Source organism: Columba livia, chromosome 1 (genome assembly GCF_036013475.1).
Source record: "Columba livia isolate bColLiv1 breed racing homer chromosome 1, bColLiv1.pat.W.v2, whole genome shotgun sequence".
Classification (NCBI taxonomy): domain Eukaryota; kingdom Metazoa; phylum Chordata; class Aves; order Columbiformes; family Columbidae; genus Columba; species Columba livia.
This window is the reverse complement of record NC_088602.1, coordinates 20,428,437-20,447,555: the sequence shown is the minus strand read 5'-3', so window position 1 is coordinate 20,447,555 and position 19,119 is coordinate 20,428,437. Positions and strand designations below refer to the sequence as shown.

The following is a 19,119-nucleotide window of genomic DNA, read 5'->3' as shown; positions in this document are numbered from 1 at the left end:
TCAGGACATTCTATGATTCTATGATTTCCTTATCTCATCTTACTTAGTACTTGATCACTTCTATTTCCTTACTTTAGACTTTGTTGGATACTCCTGACTCCAACTGCTCTTTCCTAGCGTTATTGTGTGTGTGCATGCACAGGACTCTGATCAACACATATCTAAAGAAAACAAAAACCAAACAAACCTAATTTGTGACTGTTTTACTACAAACTGCTGCCTCATTTTCCTTAACATTTTAATCTTCAGCCAAAACTAGCAGTATTTGGATGTTTTCAGCTGTGGAAGAAAGTGAGCCAGAGAAGGACTGCTAGAGCAGGAAGGACAGACTCCATTACCAACAACACTTTTTCTGGCAGTGAGTCCAAAAGCTTTGAACTATTTTAAGAGTATTAACACCACAAAAGAGGGAAGCATTAAGGAAGAATGTGATGCATCTTTTTTAGCCAACAGCAGAAATAGCTTCAGCATTCAGTCTGACAAGATAAATGAACAATCAGCTTTTCTAAGACTAGGAAAGAGAACATTGAGATTGTAATAGAGCTGAGAGAAAATGTGACTACTTGAACATGTTCATTTTTACTGCAGATTACTCCACTCAGTCCTTCCACTGGAAATTAGGGCAAGATGCAGGGCAAGTGACGGGTCTTCTGTAGAGTCCAAGACAAGGTGAGATAATGAGTCAGATCCAGGGACCAGCCAGGAAGTCCAGCCAGGAAAAGCAGAAGACAGAGTCAGAGACAAGGTCCATGCAGGAGAAAGGGTTGGAGACAAGGCTGCATGTTACACAGGTACATCCAGGAAGGCGAACTGATAAAACAACAGAAGACAGGATTTGGCACAGGTAAATCTACAGTGCTGCACATGCTGATGACCCAGGTGAGGGTGTCAGGGCAATGAAGGCCCTGTTGTGCACTTTATGGGGCCCTGACATATACCAAGCTAAACACGAGCAAGCAGACCACAGTGGTGAGCAAGGCTACCATTATAAAGACATTCTAGGTTGTTTTTATAGGCATGAAGCTAGTAGATCTAGAGAATTATTAGTTATCTTTATTTGGCACTTGTTAGATTACATCTGGAAAATCACATCACACTTTGGGCCCCCTGAGTATGAGAAAGAAGTTCACAAATTGCAGGGAGTGCTGCTGAGGGCAATCAGGATGGTGAGGGGATGGGAGCACATGCCTTGTGAGGAGAGGCTGAGGGAACTGTGCTCAGTCAGAAGGCCTGAAGGGAAGCCAAGGGCTTCCTTCCAGAACCTGAGATTATTGAGAAAATGGAGCAAAACTCTCTATGTGGGTGCATGGCAGCAGGATGAGAGGCAACAGTCATATGGGCAGATTCTGATTTAAGGGGTAAAAACTTCACCATGACAACTATCAAGCACTGGCACAGGTTGCCCAGATAACCTGTACACTCTCCATTCTTGGAGGTTTTCAAGACCCAGCTGAACAAAGCCCTAAGAACCTAGTCAGAAGGCTGAAAGAAACAGAAATTTGGCCTAGACAGCTCTTGAGACCCCCAACCCAAACAATACTATGCTATTTCTATTGCTCCCACGGCTATTCAAGTATGCTGCTGAACACACAAGTCCACAGGAGAGTGAAGGACCTTTGAACATGCTGAAGAAGTTGTTGAAGAATCTCATTTTGAATGCGAGCTACAAGTACAGAAATACTCCACTGAAGTAGTCCTTCACCAAACACAAAATACTTTAAAATAACTTTTCTCATACTCTTCAAGGTTTTTTGACATTATCTCTTTGTACACAAACTTCTAAGTCTTCAGCTCTTGTTTTACTGTTCCTTAGAGTAAGACTCACTGTACATTGCATTGTTTGCCCAATAAACACACTTCAGGACTTAAGTGTGTTGTCACACTTTCACTACCTTTGAACTCCTCCAGCTCTGATTGTTGGTTCAATTTTCCTTATAGTCGTCTCTCTTTTCAGCCCTGCTGATCTCCCCACATTCTCCTCCAACGGTGAAGCTGAATGTTACCCTGAAATACATTTAACGTTTTGGCATGAATTACATAACCTACTAGGTAAACCACAAAATCAATATTTTACATGGTTCCATTGCTACTTCCAATCTTGTTTAGCAGTGAGCCCACTTAAGCACTGAAAGCTCATATTTCTTGGGAGCAAAATACTTTTACTCTTGTTTCGAATAGGTAAGATGTGTCTCTTCCTGGAATCCTCTTCCTTTGATCCTTTCTTCTCCCTTTGGCTGTTACATTGTATCACCTACATGGAAGCACCGGACACTTACACTGGAACAGCCTGTGAACATTCACACCTCTGATCAGCCAGCTCAGCCAACACCTTCTAACCTTTGCACAACTTCAGGACCAGAGGTCAGGTAATGGCTTCTCGAGGTTGGGAGGATGGAAGAACTATGTTTGGAAACACCAGACTGTTGTAGCACTAGAGTGGTCTAGTGGGACCCAGGGAACAAAGAGCCGATGCTGCCCAGTGGTCCATGCTGCGAGGGACGTGCTCCAAAGGACCTGGAGCATGGTCCTGTGCACTGAACACTCCTCAGTGGTTGCAGACCTTGTAATTTAGTTTCATCAGAAGGTTCCAAAGCCTGCACATCCTCAGACTGCTCCGAAGTGCAAAATGAAGTGGAAATCATCAGGTTTGCTTAAAAAGCAAACTCCTAAACCAAAATAAAATGCCAGTGAATGCACAATCTGAGGGTTCTCTTGCTCCTGCGGGTGCACAACAACGCTCTCTTCAGCATATTTTTCAGAGGTGACATTGGCTTGTAACTCACATCCAGTAACCTGAGGGGAGCTCCAGATGGAGTTATGTCTGAAAAAATGCATTTTAGAACACTTTTAAACCTTGGCTGCCATCAAGCAGTTCAATTTGGGAAGATGCTGGCCACCTTCTCCACCTTCCCACGCCCCCTTTCTACACTGTATTTTAAAAACTAGTCCTCATCCCACTAAAACTCTGCAAGCACCGCTAAGCACAAGGAACCGAAGGCAAGTGATGCCCGAGGTCACCGGTGCGCACCAGGAAGCGTGACCGAACCGGGCAGCACCCAAACGCGGCTCACGCTCCGGCCTCACCCGACACCACCATCCCAGCCAGCCCCCCCGACCGGCCCGGGAGGCCTCTCTGCACTCGTCCACCCACACCCGGGCCCCGGCAGGTGCGGCGGCCTCGAGGCGGCGCCGGGCCGGGCCCCGCCCGGGGCTCCGCAGGTCCCGCCGCGTCGGCGTGCCCGCCCCGGAGGCGGGCGGGCAGCGGGAGGGGAAGGGGCGGGGGGCGGAGGTGTCCCGGCGGGTCCCTGGCTGGCGGCCGGCGGTCACGCTGCGCGGCGCCGCCGCTTCGCCTCCGCGCCGGGGCCGAGCCGGGTCGCGCCGCGCCCGGGATTGGCTGCGCGGCCGCCTCGTCCCAGAATGCAGCGCATGGCGCGTCATTGAAGAGAGACCATGATGGCGGCGGCCGCGGCAGCGGGGGGGGCCCCCGAGGTGATCGCCCAGCTGGAGAACGCGGCCAAAGTGCTGATGGTGAGCGGGCAGCGCCGCGCCCGGAGCGGCGCCTCGCGGCGGGAACCCCACGCCGGCCCCTTCCCCTCTCCCGCCGGCCGCGGAGGCTCCCGTCGCCCTCGCCCCTCAGGCGCGGGGCTCGGGGTGCAGCCCGCCGGGGCGCGGCGCCTCCGCCGCCCCCTTCCCGCCCCCTCCCGCTCCCCGGCCGGTCTCCTTCTTCGCGGGCGGCCGCCGCCGCGCCGGCTCGTCCCTGTCACCCCGCAGCCGGGGCTGGCCCCGCCGCGCACGCCGCGCCGGTCCTCCATGTGCCGCCCGCTCTCCGCCGCCCCGGGCGGGCTGCCCCGAGCTTCCCGCCCCAACGGGATGTCCCGTCCGATCCCCCCCGGTCCCTATCCCCCGCACCGCCATTGTTCGCCGGGGAAACCCGCGCCGAAGTTGCAAGTGAGCAACTCTCTCTCCCGGCGGCGGGGCCGGGGCCCGGGGCCGCTCCCGCGGCTGCGGGGCGGGCGGAGGTCGCGCCCCCTCCCCGGCCCAGCGCGGAACCCGGGGCACGGTCGGCAGCGTGGGGGCGACTCAGAGGTGCCGTGAGCGGCGGGCTGAGCGCCGCGGGCTTCCAGAGTGTTCCTTGCAGTGGCCGAGCACGGGGCAGCCGGCGGCTCCCGGTGCTGCCGCGCTGAAGCGAAGCGATTAGCGGTGGCCTACATCGTTTTGTTGTCTGTTACCTGTTTGTGCTGACCGTGAGCATCTTGTGTGTCATCTTCCGTGATTGCATGGAAAAGAAAGTCCACATGGCAAAGATCAGAACTGCAATGGGGCTGAATACCTGCAGCGACTGTTGGTGTTGAAACATCGTAGTCATGCATCCTTGTAAAAGTTTTTCATTCCTTTGAATGAAAAGCTTCATGTTGGCCTGTGCCGTTTACAGGTCTTACTTGCAGATCTTCTAAAAATGTCTGGCTTAAAGTCTTCCCCACAAAATTTATCTTACCAAAATGTGATTCCAACAGAAATAAAGTTTGTAAGTTGTTGATACTGGAGAGATTTCAGAAGAGTCAAGCAAATAACAGGAAAGTTTGCCTCATATTGATAATTGATCAACAGCCTGAATCGTTGTGAGTTTACTGCTTAGCTGAAGCAGCCTGACTGTAAAGCGACAGGCAATTAGCTTTACTTGCAGGTATCCTCATCAAAATACTTGTGTGTGAAATCAAAGCCTGAAAAACATTCACTATGTTTCCAAACAGGAATGTGAAGTCAGATAGATTAGCAACACGCACTAATCCTTTTAGAAAAGAAATTGAAAGTAGGTGAACGGTGATGCATTTTAAGCTTTGAGTTCCTTTTGATTCATTCATGCCCTTGCAAAATAGAACTGTGTTGATTATTGAATATTCTTTCAGTGTCTGTGCATCTCAGTTTTAAAAATAATCCAGTTGCTGTAATTACCAGAAGTGTTTGACTGCGTAGGGGAAATATGTAATGAGTGTTAGTATGAGACGGAACACGTGTGTGGAAGGAAGCCGGCGGTTGGGTAGTTTTCAGTATCAAACTGATAGCGCACAGTGCCGCATCTCCAAAGTTTTGCATGTGTGCTAGAAAACTTAATGTTACTTTTGTTGGCATAGTTTCCCTAGCCTAGCCCTGCTGTCATCGTGAGGGAAATGCGACTTAATGTGGAGTTTAAGTAAATAAAAATGTTAATATAGTGAAAAGATGCAAGCCTTTTATGGTAATGTTTGTACTTCTGTGAAGAATAGGTAGTAAACTTGCTGGTAAAACTAAGCATGTAGTTGTTAGGATCTCTGTTGAATTTCTAGGTTCTTCTCTCCTTCTGGCCTCTGACAGTGTGAGAGCTGACTACTTGTGATTATTACCATTTTCTTGTTCTTTTTTTCTTTTCCACAGCTGCTCTTGGAATTCCCATAGACAAAGCTGAACTGACAAGAACGAGTTAGATGGCACTTCCTGAGGAAGCTGCATAAAACAGAGATATTTACTAAAGCTATTTGTGAGACTGAGGACTCAGAATCAGGCTTTGAGCTGGTTTGGCTGTAGAAGAGCTGTGAGAACTGCTTAGGGTTAGTGCTCCATGTTTCTTCTCAAAACTCATGAGGTTTTTGGCGTGACAAAGTAGAGCAGACCGCAGCTCGCTGTGTACGCTGCTTTACAAAGGTGGATGTGAGACCCCCGAGACTGAAAGGGTTATGTGCTCTGCTCCTCTTCTTTCTCACTAGCAACTGTGGAAAAACATGAACTGAATTGTGTATCACGACTGCACCTGCACAGTGACGATCTTAATTTAGTTTAGCCAGAGGACTGCACTGTTTTGTAAAATCTGCTAAAACATCTACTTGGCTGTGAGGGCAAGAAGTAACTGTATGTGGCAGGAGGTGTGAACTGATCAAGCAAACTGGTGGGGTCACTTAGAAAGGTATTTATGTAAAAATCTGAGGACTTGCGAGAGTTTGGTGAACCTGGTGCTGGTAATGGAGGTCATGAGGTTGGCATCTTGCAGGGGAGCGATGGGGAAGGGCAGAGCTGTGAATGGTCTGACAACAGATGGCAGCAAGTTGCAGCTGCGCAGGGAGCACTGGAGGGATTCAGCGAGATTTTCCTGCAGCAGCTGAGACGGTAGCAATCTGCACAAAGTACAGTTGGCCAGGGAGGCATCAAAGGTGCTGCAACTTATCTGAGGATGGAGCTGGGAGTGGTGGTGGTTTCTGTGGTACTTGGTCTTGATTTCAAACTGAAATGCTGAGCCTTAGGGGAGAATAATGGACTAGAGGAATCCAGGCATGCTAATAAAAAAACCTGGCTGTGTTTAATTAACTTGCCCTGAGGGTAAGTATAGATTACCATGAGTTCTCTCAATCTTTGATAAGTATTTTCGTAGGTGTTATTTTTTATTGCTCTGGATTAGTTGAGTTTTAGTTGTTTATATGTCAGATAAGAGATATGTTAGTTCTGATCTCATAAATTGCTGATCTTTATGGACTGTGCAAGCCATGGTACGCAGTGGATGAAAACTGGAAAGATTCCTTCTCTTCTTTCACCAGGCTCCTCTGCAGTTGTATAGAAATCATTTTCCTTCGTTACCACTAACATCTTTCAACAGATCCTAGGTAGCCCATATTGAAAAGGCTTAGTTTTGAAAATGATTGAAACTTGGTGTAAATTGAAGAGTTGTTATACAAAACGACACCTGGGTTGTCATTAGCTGCTAAATACAGCTTTGAATGCTGGTCCCCTGGCAGTTTTCTTTGGTGTATGTAAGAGTGTTTGCTGTATTAAAAGTATGCGCTTTTTGGGTACTTAATGCCTTTAGAACAAATCTAATACAGTTAACTTGAAGTAAGGTCCCCATAGCGCCTTGTAACTTCAAATGTAAAATTCTGTGCAATCAGACAGTTCCCCAAGTTGATTTACACTTTTGGCCTGGTGAAGACCATACACTAGCATCTGTATGAACCGCTCTTCTATTTCCAACTGGCGTGGCATCCTCTAACCAAATGTATGTGGTTCCTATCTGTAATATATATAATGTATTAGAAGGAAGCATGCATAAGACTGTTTAGTTATTGCTGGGAATTTATTAAAGCGGGTTGAAATTGTTTAGCACATGATATTCTGTGACACCTAAATCGAAATTCACAGGTTGTTCTCCCTGTTCACCTCCAAAAAGGGGTGCTCTGCTCCTACCTGCAGCTCCACTTTTTCCCTTGTGACCCGGTGATGAACATATTAATATTGTTGAGATGACACAGGAATTAAACAAGGGAATGGATTTCTGTCAAGTCAGCAAGATGGATTGGCTATCTGTGCAGCCGTTTAAGTTGCAGAGCTAGCACAGGGTGGCTGCAATTAGATCGTTGGACGTGTACTGGTCTGGTCTGCCCCGTTAGCAGTGGTGAGCTGTCAGGTTGGCTCAAGTGTGTCATATACCTTCACTGTACAATTTACTTGCTAACTCAGACTGTGTTGTTATTAGAAATGCCAGACTTTTCTCAGAGAACAGTACACGGTGAAATGACAGGATGTTATACGTTTCAGAATGAGAAATTCCAGCTGGAGTAAAGGCAAAGAAAAAAGCATTATGTGTGGTTGGTGAAGGCAGTGGAAGAGGCTACCTGGAGAGGCTATGGGATCTCTCATCTTTGGAGGTTCTTAAAGCTTGACTGAACAAGGCCCTTAATGACATGATCTAACTTTGAAATGAGTTCTCATTTGGGCAGGGATTGAGCGAAGTGAAGTCCAGAGGTCCCTGTCACCCGAAGGTCTTCTAAACAGAATGGGTCTGGGTAGCATCAACAGGTTCAAGAACAGTTGAACAAAGGCTTTTGTGGAAGAATTCCCTTATTTAGAAGTTTGTAAATGTTCTTGTTTCATTGTGGTCTGTTTTGGGGGTGGAGTAGTTTTCACACATTACAATCATCTTGGGGTGCTACTTATTTTGTGGCTTATCCTGCCATTCTGAGAGAGATTTCAGGCTAAAGGATAGTTTAACGCTGGTCATACAAAATTCTCTTTCGGATATTGAAATAGGGTTATAGAATAAGAGCGTAAGGGAACATGGTGGTATCCTTAAAATCCAATAACAAATCGTTTATATTGCCTACCCCAACAATTTGTATGGTTGGCTTTTATTTTACCTGCCTTTCTTGAAATTCAGGACCATGAAAACCCTCCCTCCAGGAGGAGGTTCAGTTTCTCATTGCAGCCTGTCTTCATTGCAGGGCGGTTTTTCAGACTGTGAAGCATGACTAATAGTAAGGGTGAAAGGAAGAGACGGACTGGCTCTGATTTGGTTATGGCAGGTTACCTGCTGGAAGAAATCAGACAAACGAATCATTCTGGTGCTGAGAAGATTTGTTGAAGTCCTCTAAGTCATCACCCAGCAAATCAAGCTGGATGTCTGTTATATTATGGCTGGATCAGAGCAAACATCTGCCCAGCTGAGTTCTGTTTTCAGTGGTGGTCTCTAGTTACTGCTTTAGTGAAAGGGTCTAAAAAATAAGGATAATCCTTTCACTAACATACACTTTACCTTGTTTGAATTAGTAATTTCCTGAGCTCAGGGTAGCATCGTTGTGTTTGATTGCTGATCAACTTTTCTTCCATGAATGTGTTCAGTTGTTTCCAGAATGCCTTTATATTTTTATTTTCTTTCATTTTTATATTATACTTCTCTGATAGTAATGAGTTTCACGGGTGTTTTTGGAAAAGAATTCAATATTATTTGGGAGAAGCCTGCTGTTTGATCATATAATTTGAGAATGAATGAAGAGAAATACCATTGTTCTGACTTTTCTTCTATGGTATCCCTTGTGATTTTTAGGGCTCTCTATCGTATTGCATCCTCCAGTCATCTCTTGGCTAAGCTGAAGGGTCTTGTCAGTTTTTCATGTGGGAGGCTCCTCATACATCTAATCATCCCTGTACTCCTCTGTAGCTTTTTAGGTTTATGATACTGTTTTTGAGATGGACTGACCAGAACTGCATTCTTTTGTGATGTAGGTACATGAGGATTTTAGGTGGTTGTAAGTTTTTTGTATTCGTCTCTATTCTTTCCATAATAGTACTTAACACTGTGCTTTTCTTTATTACTTCAGAAGACCAAGGTGATGTTTTCAGAGGACTATGCCCAAGCACTCCAAATGTTTTTCTGGTGCACTGCTATGTTACTTAGGGTCTGTAATGTGTATGTAGAGTTTTTATTCCTTTTGCTTAAGAACTGGTGTGGTTGGTGCATTTTACAGGCACATGGTTCACATCACAACTTGGGAGATAAGTACGTGCAGTGCACAGCACGCTAATGAAACTTACCTGGGCGCTGAGAACAAACATGCATGGAGCATACCTGAAGCACATAGTACTGAGGATGAGGAGCTGGAAATAGGAATGTGATGCTTAGTACAGATTCTGGTATCTTTGAAAAAGGAACATAGCATGTGATTGAATGAAAATCTAGTTAAATGAGATTCTTCGTGCTTAGGGTTTATTTCCCCTGATTGTTTCACAGAGGGAGTATTCATCTTTGAATCAAGATGATGTTTCACACTCATTGACATGTCACTGTTGCATTGGCACATTTCTATATTTCGTTCTGAGTTGTTGATGAAAATACTTTGTGTCTGCTCCTAGATTATTCCGCTGGGGAGCTTCACCAGTCCATAACTCCATCTGGATAATTATTCTTCAGGCACTAGCTACTGCTGTCTTCCCTTTAACCTGCTTCCTAAGAGTCTTATCGTTGTTATGCTAATCTGTGTTCATTAGTTAATTAACAGCTTTCCATATGGAAGGGCAGAAGAAATCCTCTTGATTGTTGAGCTGATGCTGTCACAAGCAGCTAAGTAATATATTCCTTTTAATAAAATTCAGACACTGTCTAGGTTTGAAAAAGTCTGTCTGCATTAGGTATGCATCAAATCTCCACTTCTGTGTCCTGGCGATGTAGGGGTAGAATTCTGGGTTTTGTGGATCATGTCCTTTTCAGTTTTACCAGGGGAAAATGTGTTCTTCGTATCCATCTCCTTTCCTGCTCTCCAGGTTTCCTTGGCTTCCCCAGCACAAAAGAAAAGTAGAACCGATGCCTGTGTTGGTGCAGTGACCTCGTAAAGGGAATGCGGTAACATCTGGAGCAATTTTGATGCATGATGGGGTGTATGAGTAGCATGAAACCACTTGTGTGCTGGGAAGCACACAGCATAGAAGGGAGTGTGGTAGATCTGAGCTGTAGGAGATACTGATGTGGACTTCAGTTCTTTTTCATCCCTTTAAAGTCTGTCTAAAACGTCCTGATGAATAGGGAGTAGTTGTTTGAATAGGGGGCTTGAGAAACGGAGGAGAGATATATTTTTAAAAGTCCTTCTTCTTTCCCTTCCCTGCCTCCCAAAAAGGAAAACCCCAGACTTGCCTGTTTCTAGGACTTAAGGACAAGTGGCAGCTGTACAGTGCTGCCTTTGGCTCCACCAAAACACAGGGTGGTAGCACACCCACCTGCCTGGCCGTGTGCTGAACTGCACTGGGAAGTGGCTGTAAGAGGGGGAGTTTTTTTAAACTCTGGTAATTTTTACTATATTGCATTTTAAACAATTTTGCTACCTTGACTGAGATGAAAAAGCTTGCCTGTGCTCCTAAAGAAAACTTTGGTCAAATTATGCTCTTAAACCTCTTTGGATAATTTTATCTTCAGATCAAGACTGATTTTTTAGAAATGGAAAATACACTTAAAGTTATTTGGATTCATATGGGAGCAAGTGAATGAAGTTTTATTGCTTTTGCTACTCTAGAAGTCAGATAAGTTGGATTACTGGTGCCTATCAAATTCAGAATTTACAGAACTATAAAAGTGAGTATGAAGAACGACTAAAGAGATGCCATGGTTTGTGCTGAAATTATGAATTTCAGTATTTATCCTCATGCAATCCAGCTGTGTTATGTGCAGCTGTGCAAAATGGTAGAGGCACAGCTGCAGTAGTGTTGAAACGAAGCCTTATGCCAGGGTCTCTTGAAGGCTTTGTATAGTTAATTCGTGTCTGTGAAATCAGTAAAGTGCATAAAGGTATTTTGCTGTGGAATTTTACTGTTTATGATGGTGGTCCCTGGGATTTCGAAAGGCTTGGCTGGGGTGACGAACATTGGCAATCCCAGGCTTGTAAGCGTGATGCAAACATAAGCTGTGTTTTTGCAGAAGGCTAAGCAAGCCTAACAGTGAGTGCCTGAGGAGAACCATTACTTGTCTTTTTGCTGGATTGATTATCTGCTAGTTTAGTGAGCCTGACTGGCTTATGGAAGGACCTGCTAGTTGCTGAAGCTGGCATGAGATAATGTTAATATTATGTGTCTAGAAGTCAAGAGGAGTTAGTGTGGTTGGAAGGAGAGGAGGAAGGTCTCTGTCTCTGCATTGCCTCTCCAGGAACCACAGCTGTGGAGTTCTGCAGCCCCTGTTAACTTGGACTAGGATCCTGTTGTGACAAAGGAAAAGAATAATACCAGCATCCTTCACTAATATGTTTCAAAATCTGCTCACGGGAAGAGCTGCAGAAAAGTTACATGATATTTGTCTTTTTGAGTACTGAAGTATTCCGTTTTCCTGGTAAGAGTGGACTGTAATGGTTAGAGTGGTGGTGTTTGGGGGGTTTGCTGCAGTATGCCATTGAGGCTGTACTGGAGTGGGTGGTATATTCCTTGACTTTTTATTTCCAGTTTTTCAGCAATGGGTAACTGGATAGCTTTTAAGACACCGACAGGTGGTTGAACCACTTTCAATCCATTCTTCAGGCTGCTTTGGAAGGACCTTGAATTTGGCTCTTTTCACATTACAAGTAAATATCCTGGCTGTTGACGTCTTTGCTCCAGCAATAGATGAAGGAAGGCAGGGGCAGTTCGTAAAATTCACAAACCGGTTTGCAGCATCATTAACACAGAGTCTGAAAATCTCATAGCTGGGTGTACTCCAGAGGCCTGTGCCACAGGGTGTCTGTGGCTCTGGAAGTGAAGTGTTTCTACAGAGGTCAATTGGATGGTAACCAATACTGAGTTATAAGATCCTTTATTATTATAAAACAATATTCCAGCTATTGGTAATTGTGGTATTAGTGGTGATATGCAAACACTGTCAAGGTTAGCAACAGAAACAGTGGCACAAACGCAAACCACAGTGGCTCGTTTATGCCCTCCTTGATGAGTTACTCCAGAAGTGCCACCTTTCTGTCACATGGCAGCAGAAGTCATATCTCCATGCAGGGCTGGGGACAGAGGAGGATTCCCACCCTGGTGATGTAGGGGCACGTGTCATCAATCTGGGGGGTCCTCTCTGGGCCAGGATCTACATGTGTAGCTTCTCTGTCTTGGGCACGCAGCTAAGGCAGGGTCTTCTTTTTGCTGGTTTTGTCTGGCTCTGCAGAGAGGTGGTCTTCAAGGTTTTGGAGTGAACTTCCCCAAACTTGATCTGCCACAGCTTTGGCTTGTATTGGTGGTCGTGGCATCTTTTGGGCCCTTCAGTCAGTTCCTCATTTGTCTTGCGGTGACTTTACCTGGGCATGGTTGGCACTGGTGGACCTTGCCTGCCTGCTGTGGGTTTCACCTTACAGCTCAGTTGGTTTCCTCTTAGGTTACATCTCTTGTCATAAAGCTATATTTTAGGCATTTGTCACTGGTAGATTTCATGAGGACTCCTCCACAGCACCTATATGTAAGTATATGTATACAATAACTGGAGATCCCCAAATGGGACACTGGATCTCTGCAACAGGACTGCAGCCCTAAGGTGAAAAAGAGTATGTTCCCCCTTGCAGCTACAGATGCTAGTTTGATATTAGGTGCCTTAAAGCTGAGTTTGCGTGGCTTTAAAGCAGTGGTTGAAGAGCATTGCTTTGAAACTTCACTAATCTTATGTGCAAACACAGCTTTGGGTGTTTTCTGCACTGACCATAGTTGTTTTTTTCCGTTAAGCTTAGTTAGTTTTTTTCATTTAGCTGAGCTCTATCATCTGTACTACTTGCTTTGCTACTAATGTTGCCATTTTTTGACTTTTCTATCAACCATGCTTTTTTGGTATCTTCCCAGATGGCTGAAGTCTTGCATCTTTATTGAGAACATGTGCAAATAGGTTTACAAAACATGGACACTCCTCTCTGGTGAAGAAAACCATGAATAGCACATTCCTTACCTATCAACAACAAGAAAAACCCAACTCCAAACAAGTTTCTTCCTGAGTGAACTAGGGGACTTACCAAAAAAAGGTTTTTCAGCTGAGGTTGGTTTAAGTGGGATTGAGAACAGATGCTGGGTAGCTTCGGGATAATGAATTGTTTAGCAGGGAATATATGAATATTAAATTCTAATATCCAGAGAAAGGGCAATATTGTTTCTGGAGCTGTTCTCCTGTTCATGTTACAATAACATCCCCTCTAACAGCACTAGGAATAAAATACGTAATTATGAGCACATTTCTTCGCAATTATTTTTCGGTGAGTATGTGGAGCCCTGTTACTGTTCAGAGTTTGAGACTTAGCTAATTTATGCAGGTTCTTAGAGTGAAGTCGGGCACTTTACTTAAAGGGAGTCTTAAAAATTGCCTTTTCTAAACAAAACTCCAAATTATGGGTATGTGGAATAAAAATAAATTCTTAATGAAAGAGATGCTTTTAGAAGAGGATATCCCAAAATATGTATTGTGTGTCTGCTCGTTTGTATACTGGAGGATGGATACAGAGATTTGACTTTGGTAATGCGGTTCAGGCTGTATCTGCAAGAGCGGAACAGATTAGTGAAACAAGGTAAATGGCACCTTACCTTCTCAAGTATGTACAATTTTAGATATATTTTTGCCATTTCCCACTGCTGGGAAAAATGTTGGGCAAAGGAGCTTTTTCTAGGTGTTCGGTGAAAGTCCAGAATTTTTCCTGGTTTTGAGTGAAAGAACTTATTAACTTCACAAAATATTTTCAGTTTCGCAGCTCATCTTGGCTTCTTTATCCTGCAGGCTGGCTTAGGTGCTGAGCTTCCTCCTCTGGCCTCCATCCTGTTGCTCTTTTTCTACTAAATCTTGATTTCATGTTCCCTGTAGTTACATTTTTGTTTACTTACATGATTCACTTATTGTGTTTCATGTGTATTTTGCTTGTATCTATCTGTAAGTTTCCATTAATGTGCTAACAGGTAAAAGCTCTTCATAAAGGTGGGTGTTTTAGGCCATGTCGTTTTGAAAGTACACTAAACCAAAGGAGGTTTCCATGTCAAATTTAGTTAAACTTTCAAAACTTAAAAAAAAAAATTCCTTATCTCACTTTTAATCAGCTCCTTCCAAATAACTATGCTGGGACTAAATGGTTTGGAAGTTTTAGCAAGATTGATGGAGGAGGAAGTGCTAAAACCTGAAATTTGGCAGGGAAGCTGGCTCCCCTGTGTGCCTGCCTTTCTTCATTAGCTTGGTGGGAGCAAACACTTTTGTGGTAGGAGGCAAAGCCTAAAACTCTCAGAAACCAAAATGTATTGTTATCTCAGTTTAAATCTTTCACGGAGTGATGACTGTTGACTTCTGTGTTGGGGGGTGTTTCTGTGGGGGGAATGGGGGGTGATCCTGTTGCCCCTGTGATGTCCTACTCTATCTGCACATGCTTACTGTTGAAGGCTACCTGCAAGTAAAAGTAATGCTACCTCTGTAACAGTGGGTGGTTATAGCTTTAGTTGCAGCAAGTTTATTTTGAAATTGGACAACAGAAAAGAATAGATACTACAAGATACTTCTTCACATTGGGGTAATATTAAAGTTTTTCTTGCAGCAGGAAAGCAGTTGCTGACAATATTTGATGTACAATGAGCCTGATGAATAGGTTATATGTGAGCTACATCTGAAGTTGTGAGCTTTGGAACATGCGTACGGCCATTACCAGCATTATTGTGATCTGCTGTCTAGTAAGAGAGGAGTCACAGTCGTTCTTCTTAACCTAAAACTTTGTCTGAAAATTCACTGTCACAGTCCTGGCTAACAGGTACAGAAACTGACAATACTGAGATCAGCTACTTGAATCTTGTGATTGAGTTGTGCTTTCAGGGGCTGTGGATGGGCAAAGGTCCTGTCTCTTGCTGGAGAACAAGGATCTTTCATGGGGACAGTCTGCCCGGCAGTGCAGGCTGCAGTGCGAGTTGATGCTGAGACTCCTCTCCTTCCCACCCTCTAGAATAACAGACTCAGGACCTGAACTTAAGGCCCATTTATCTTCCATGCTGCCTTGCATGGGAAAGAAAGAAGCACCTGTAATTCACAGGAGCTGAAGGAGAAGTTTGGTCCGTTTCCACCAACCCTTCTCCTTGCTGCCAGGTGAGGAGGCCAAGTTCAGTCCAGCTCCAGGAGCGTGGTCAGAGGGAGAACACAGGAGAGCACGACTCGAGGCGAGTGCAGGTCTAGTGAGGCCATTTCATGACTTTTTATATTCCTTTAGTAACATATTTTTAGGGTTCTTGTGCTACTGTGGTAGTGATGTTTCACTCCTGCTGCAGTTAAAGCAACGTGATTTATTTCTTAACATTAAATGGCTTAGAAAGTTTTAGAACAAGGAGGTTTTCCATAACTGTTCTTTGTAGTTATGATGTTTTTCTTATCTTTGTCCTTTGCCCTGTATTGAGTTGCACTTTTCCTCTCTTGACTGGGCTCTTTCTCTGGTCTTCATGGCTTGACTTCTTGTTGCTTTATAGGATCTTACTGACTTCAAGGGTCTGTGTGTGGATTTGCCCGTTGCCATCAGCCGAGCATTTCACAGAAATCGCTTTGCTAGACGGAGCTGCCTGTCAGACCTTGCTTGTGTTTTGAAATGTTACAACAGTGAATGTCGAGATTAGGAAATAAATAACGTTATTTAAAGGTCTGAACTGTAACCTTGTGCCAGCATTCATCTTCTGGCTGCCCATAGCCAGATTACTGTAAGCTATGTGTCCATTATAGGACATTTCTCAGATTTATCTGTTGTCAGTGTGCTTCACCTGATGTCCTAACTGCAGTTATGGAGGAAACAGTTACAAATAGATATAAAGTGCACACATAATTTTCTGAAGTGTTTTGTCTTCATTTCTGTGTTATGCTGTATCCTGGTTTTCATTTCCTAAACTTGGAGAGGTGAAAGACTGTTAAAATTTACACCGAATTTTTGTGGAACCGATGTGAAACATTTTCTTGACCCAGAGATTATAAAGCAAGCATTAAGATTTAAAAAGAAAACCAGATCTTGACTGTGGTGTCTGTAAGGTCTGTGACAATTGCGTGTGATGCTATTGCGATCCCTTTACATGAGGCTCTGTAAGTTGGGTCCAACACTGGCAGGTTTAAACTTTTAACTCTTGGGATGCGCAGAATTTCCCATGCAGGATTCGGTCTTTTTTCTGAATTCTGCTGGAGCAATCATCTATAGGGTGGATGGAGTCTGGGCTGATCCTGTTCCCCTGATGCTTCCAGAAGGTTGGCATGAGACAATGTACTTGTTAGTTTAGTTGAATTTGTGGATTTTGTTGTTGAGCAATGTGCACAGTTGTCAGAAAAGAGAAAGTCCTGAATGAATCCTGTAAGGAGACTGATAACTGTCAGAGCTGATAGTGAACGAACAGCTCACATAAATACACAGACCAGCTGCAGACATCTGTTTGTCAGTGTCCTACCACAGCTACTTGAGGGCTGTGCCTTCAACATCCTCTTGCTCCTCTCTGGTCCTGCTTCCTCAAAGATTCCACACCACCCTCTTCCCTTTTGCCTGTCAAGTCCTACCTGCTCTTCTTCAAGCAGCAGCTCACAGGTACTTGTTTTGATGCTGAGAAGCAGATGCGGGCAGTGGAAGCCGTGTCCTCATACAGTGAGGATAGTTCATCTGCAGACTGGTTACCACGAGTCATGTATCTGAAGTGTATTGTGCAGGTAAATGAATGGTAATTTCAGTGGAGAACCTGTAGTTGACCGTCTTTGAGGGTCAAGTTGTTAGCAGAGGGGTAAAATCTTGGTAGGGTTTTTTTTGCTTATTTCGGAGAGGAAGTCTTATCTCAGAAGAGAGTTTGATATTGATGGTAATGATTTACTTTGGCTCTCTAGTCAATTAATGTGTATATATATTATGTTATATGAGACCATTGTCAAAACTGAGAATACATCTTATCACAAACCACAATATACCTCCTGTTTTATTTGCAAAAACTTAATAAAGTACTTCAGCTCCAAAATACAAAGCAAAAACTCATACAAAGACCAAAAAAAGGTAATTTTTTTCCTATTGTTAAGCCTCTTCATGAAAGCAAGACGTGAGTAGGTGTGTAGGAGGTAATTCCTCCAGCAGTCACGCATATGTTCCAAATATATGCTGAAAAATACTGGGCACTCAGGGGTTTAAATAATTCAAATTATAATCACTTTTGAGAAAGACTTTTTTTTTTTTTTTTAAATCAAATGGAGTAATTGTTCAGAAAGTCTTAAATTTCCACCATGCCGCCTCTTTTACAAGTCTGATCAGAAGCCATTTACTGCATCTTTCCTACCTATTCAAAAATAATCTTGAGTGTCTTTTAAGTTGGGAGATGAGTTACTGCTGTCATTTAAATGATTATTCCAAAAAGCAAGTGCGAAGGAAGCAGTTGGAACACAGCTGAAGTTGTTTATTGTGCTAGCTGGGCTTTCTGCAGTAACTCAGCTCTCACTCAAGGCTGTGTTAGTCCTGCAATGACAGATCTGAACCGGGCAGCAGAAGCTGCTCCTGATACCGTCTGGTGCCCGAGGCAGGAACATCTGATCCCTTGTGGAGCCATTGCCGAACGCTGCGGGGCTGAGCATCCTCCTGTAGCCTCCACTGCTGGCCGGTGGCATCTGCTGCACAAGCGGGTCCGACACCCCTGTGCCAGGTATCGGCGTCTGGCAGGGGCTGCGGTGAGCAGCCGAGACCAAAAGTGTGGCTGGTCATCTGGTTCTCTGTGCCTGTCCCCGTGTTTGATCTCTCTGCTCACTGAATGTGCTGTGGTATGCTGTAGGAAGAAGCTTATTTAAAACACTTGAAAAGTGTTACTGATAAAACTAGGGTGGAAGCTTGTTATGGTTTTGACTCCACTGAAGTCATGGTCATGTATTCTTGGGGCCTGTTGCTTTATGTGGTTTTGCTGGAGTTAAACTTGGAATCTGCTTATTTTGAGATTCTGATCTTTTATTACTCACCTGTAGAGCAGAACTGTGCTGGGGAGTAATTATCTTAATGTCATTTTTGTTATTTAAGAAATAGAAATCTGTTTTTGAGGGGGGTTTGCGCATCTTGGTAGGAAAGCACAGCAAGTTCAGATTTCATGACTTTTGATTATGTAGGTATGTTGCAGCTTTAACGATTGCTTACACAGAGTAATATATTTAGCTGTCCTGAACGCAGTAGTTGCACTAGTTAAAAATTATTGCTTGCCATTGTGTTTTGGTTTTGTTTTAAATCCCTTTCTGCATCTATTTTTGCCCATACTCCTCAGCTGGGTTATCACCATCACATGGTGTTCCCCTGCACATGCTTCTCGAGTTCCCTCCTGATCTCTCCTTTGCATATGCCGCGCTGTTGCCTGCCTTCCTGCCTGCTGGGAGATGCTGGGAGCCATCTGGGCTGCTTTTGTTCCTCGCTTCTCCGAGCGTGTCTCGCCTGATGGTGGCTGTCAGCAAGGTCCAGACCCAGCAGTGCCATTGCCGTCTGTGGTGGCTTTTGCTTATCCTTGTATATTCATAGAGATTCAGTTTCTTATTCTCGTGTCTGTTGGGCGTCCAGGCTCTCTGCGGCACAGAGTCTAGACGCCATTCTGAAGAAAGCTAATGTGTTTAATTGGGTTTTTTGTAAGCTGGTAATGGCCCACAGACCGGAGTTCAGGATCAGTTTTATTTTATCTCTTGACTACAGGGAAGGCCAGATTCCCCTACATATTTGGGGAAGCTCAGTTTGAGAGTTTGTGGTGAATTTTATGAAGGTTCTATCCTTGTTGAATTACTTCACTTGGAGACATAAACATTGCCTTTGGCAAGAAAGCTCCTTCTTGGCTCTAGTAGTAGCAGGTACAAGCAATGTGAACTTTTTTTTAAACCCATGAAAGTTCTCTTAGTAGGTATGTTTGCCT

The 19,119-nt window shown here is 44.4% G+C and overlaps 1 protein-coding gene and 1 long non-coding RNA gene across 4 annotated transcripts in view; one reads left to right on the top strand and one right to left on the bottom strand.

Annotated features, from left to right (window-relative positions):
• Positions 1-672: 672 nt before the first annotated feature.
• Positions 673-3,999, bottom strand: LOC110358054 (uncharacterized). 2 transcript variants are annotated; one of them, XR_010469783.1, is made up of 3 exons: positions 3,910-3,999; positions 1,893-2,004; positions 673-810 (listed from the first exon to the last, which is right to left on the bottom strand). It is a non-coding gene; the product is annotated as an uncharacterized LOC110358054 (long non-coding RNA). The 2 variants fall into 2 exon arrangements; XR_010469784.1 differs by lacking the exon at positions 3,910-3,999 and adding an exon at positions 3,029-3,153.
• XPO4 (exportin 4) overlaps positions 3,295-19,119 on the top strand; it is an 82,085-nt gene continuing 66,260 nt past the window's right edge. The window contains exon 1 of one of the 2 annotated variants that reach the window (XM_065049693.1): positions 3,295-3,528. In XM_065049693.1, the coding sequence (XP_064905765.1) occupies positions 3,451-3,528 (78 nt within the window). In that variant the 5' untranslated portion in view covers positions 3,295-3,450. The remainder of the gene's footprint in view (positions 3,529-19,119) is intronic. The other variant, XM_065049703.1, reaches the window with a different exon arrangement.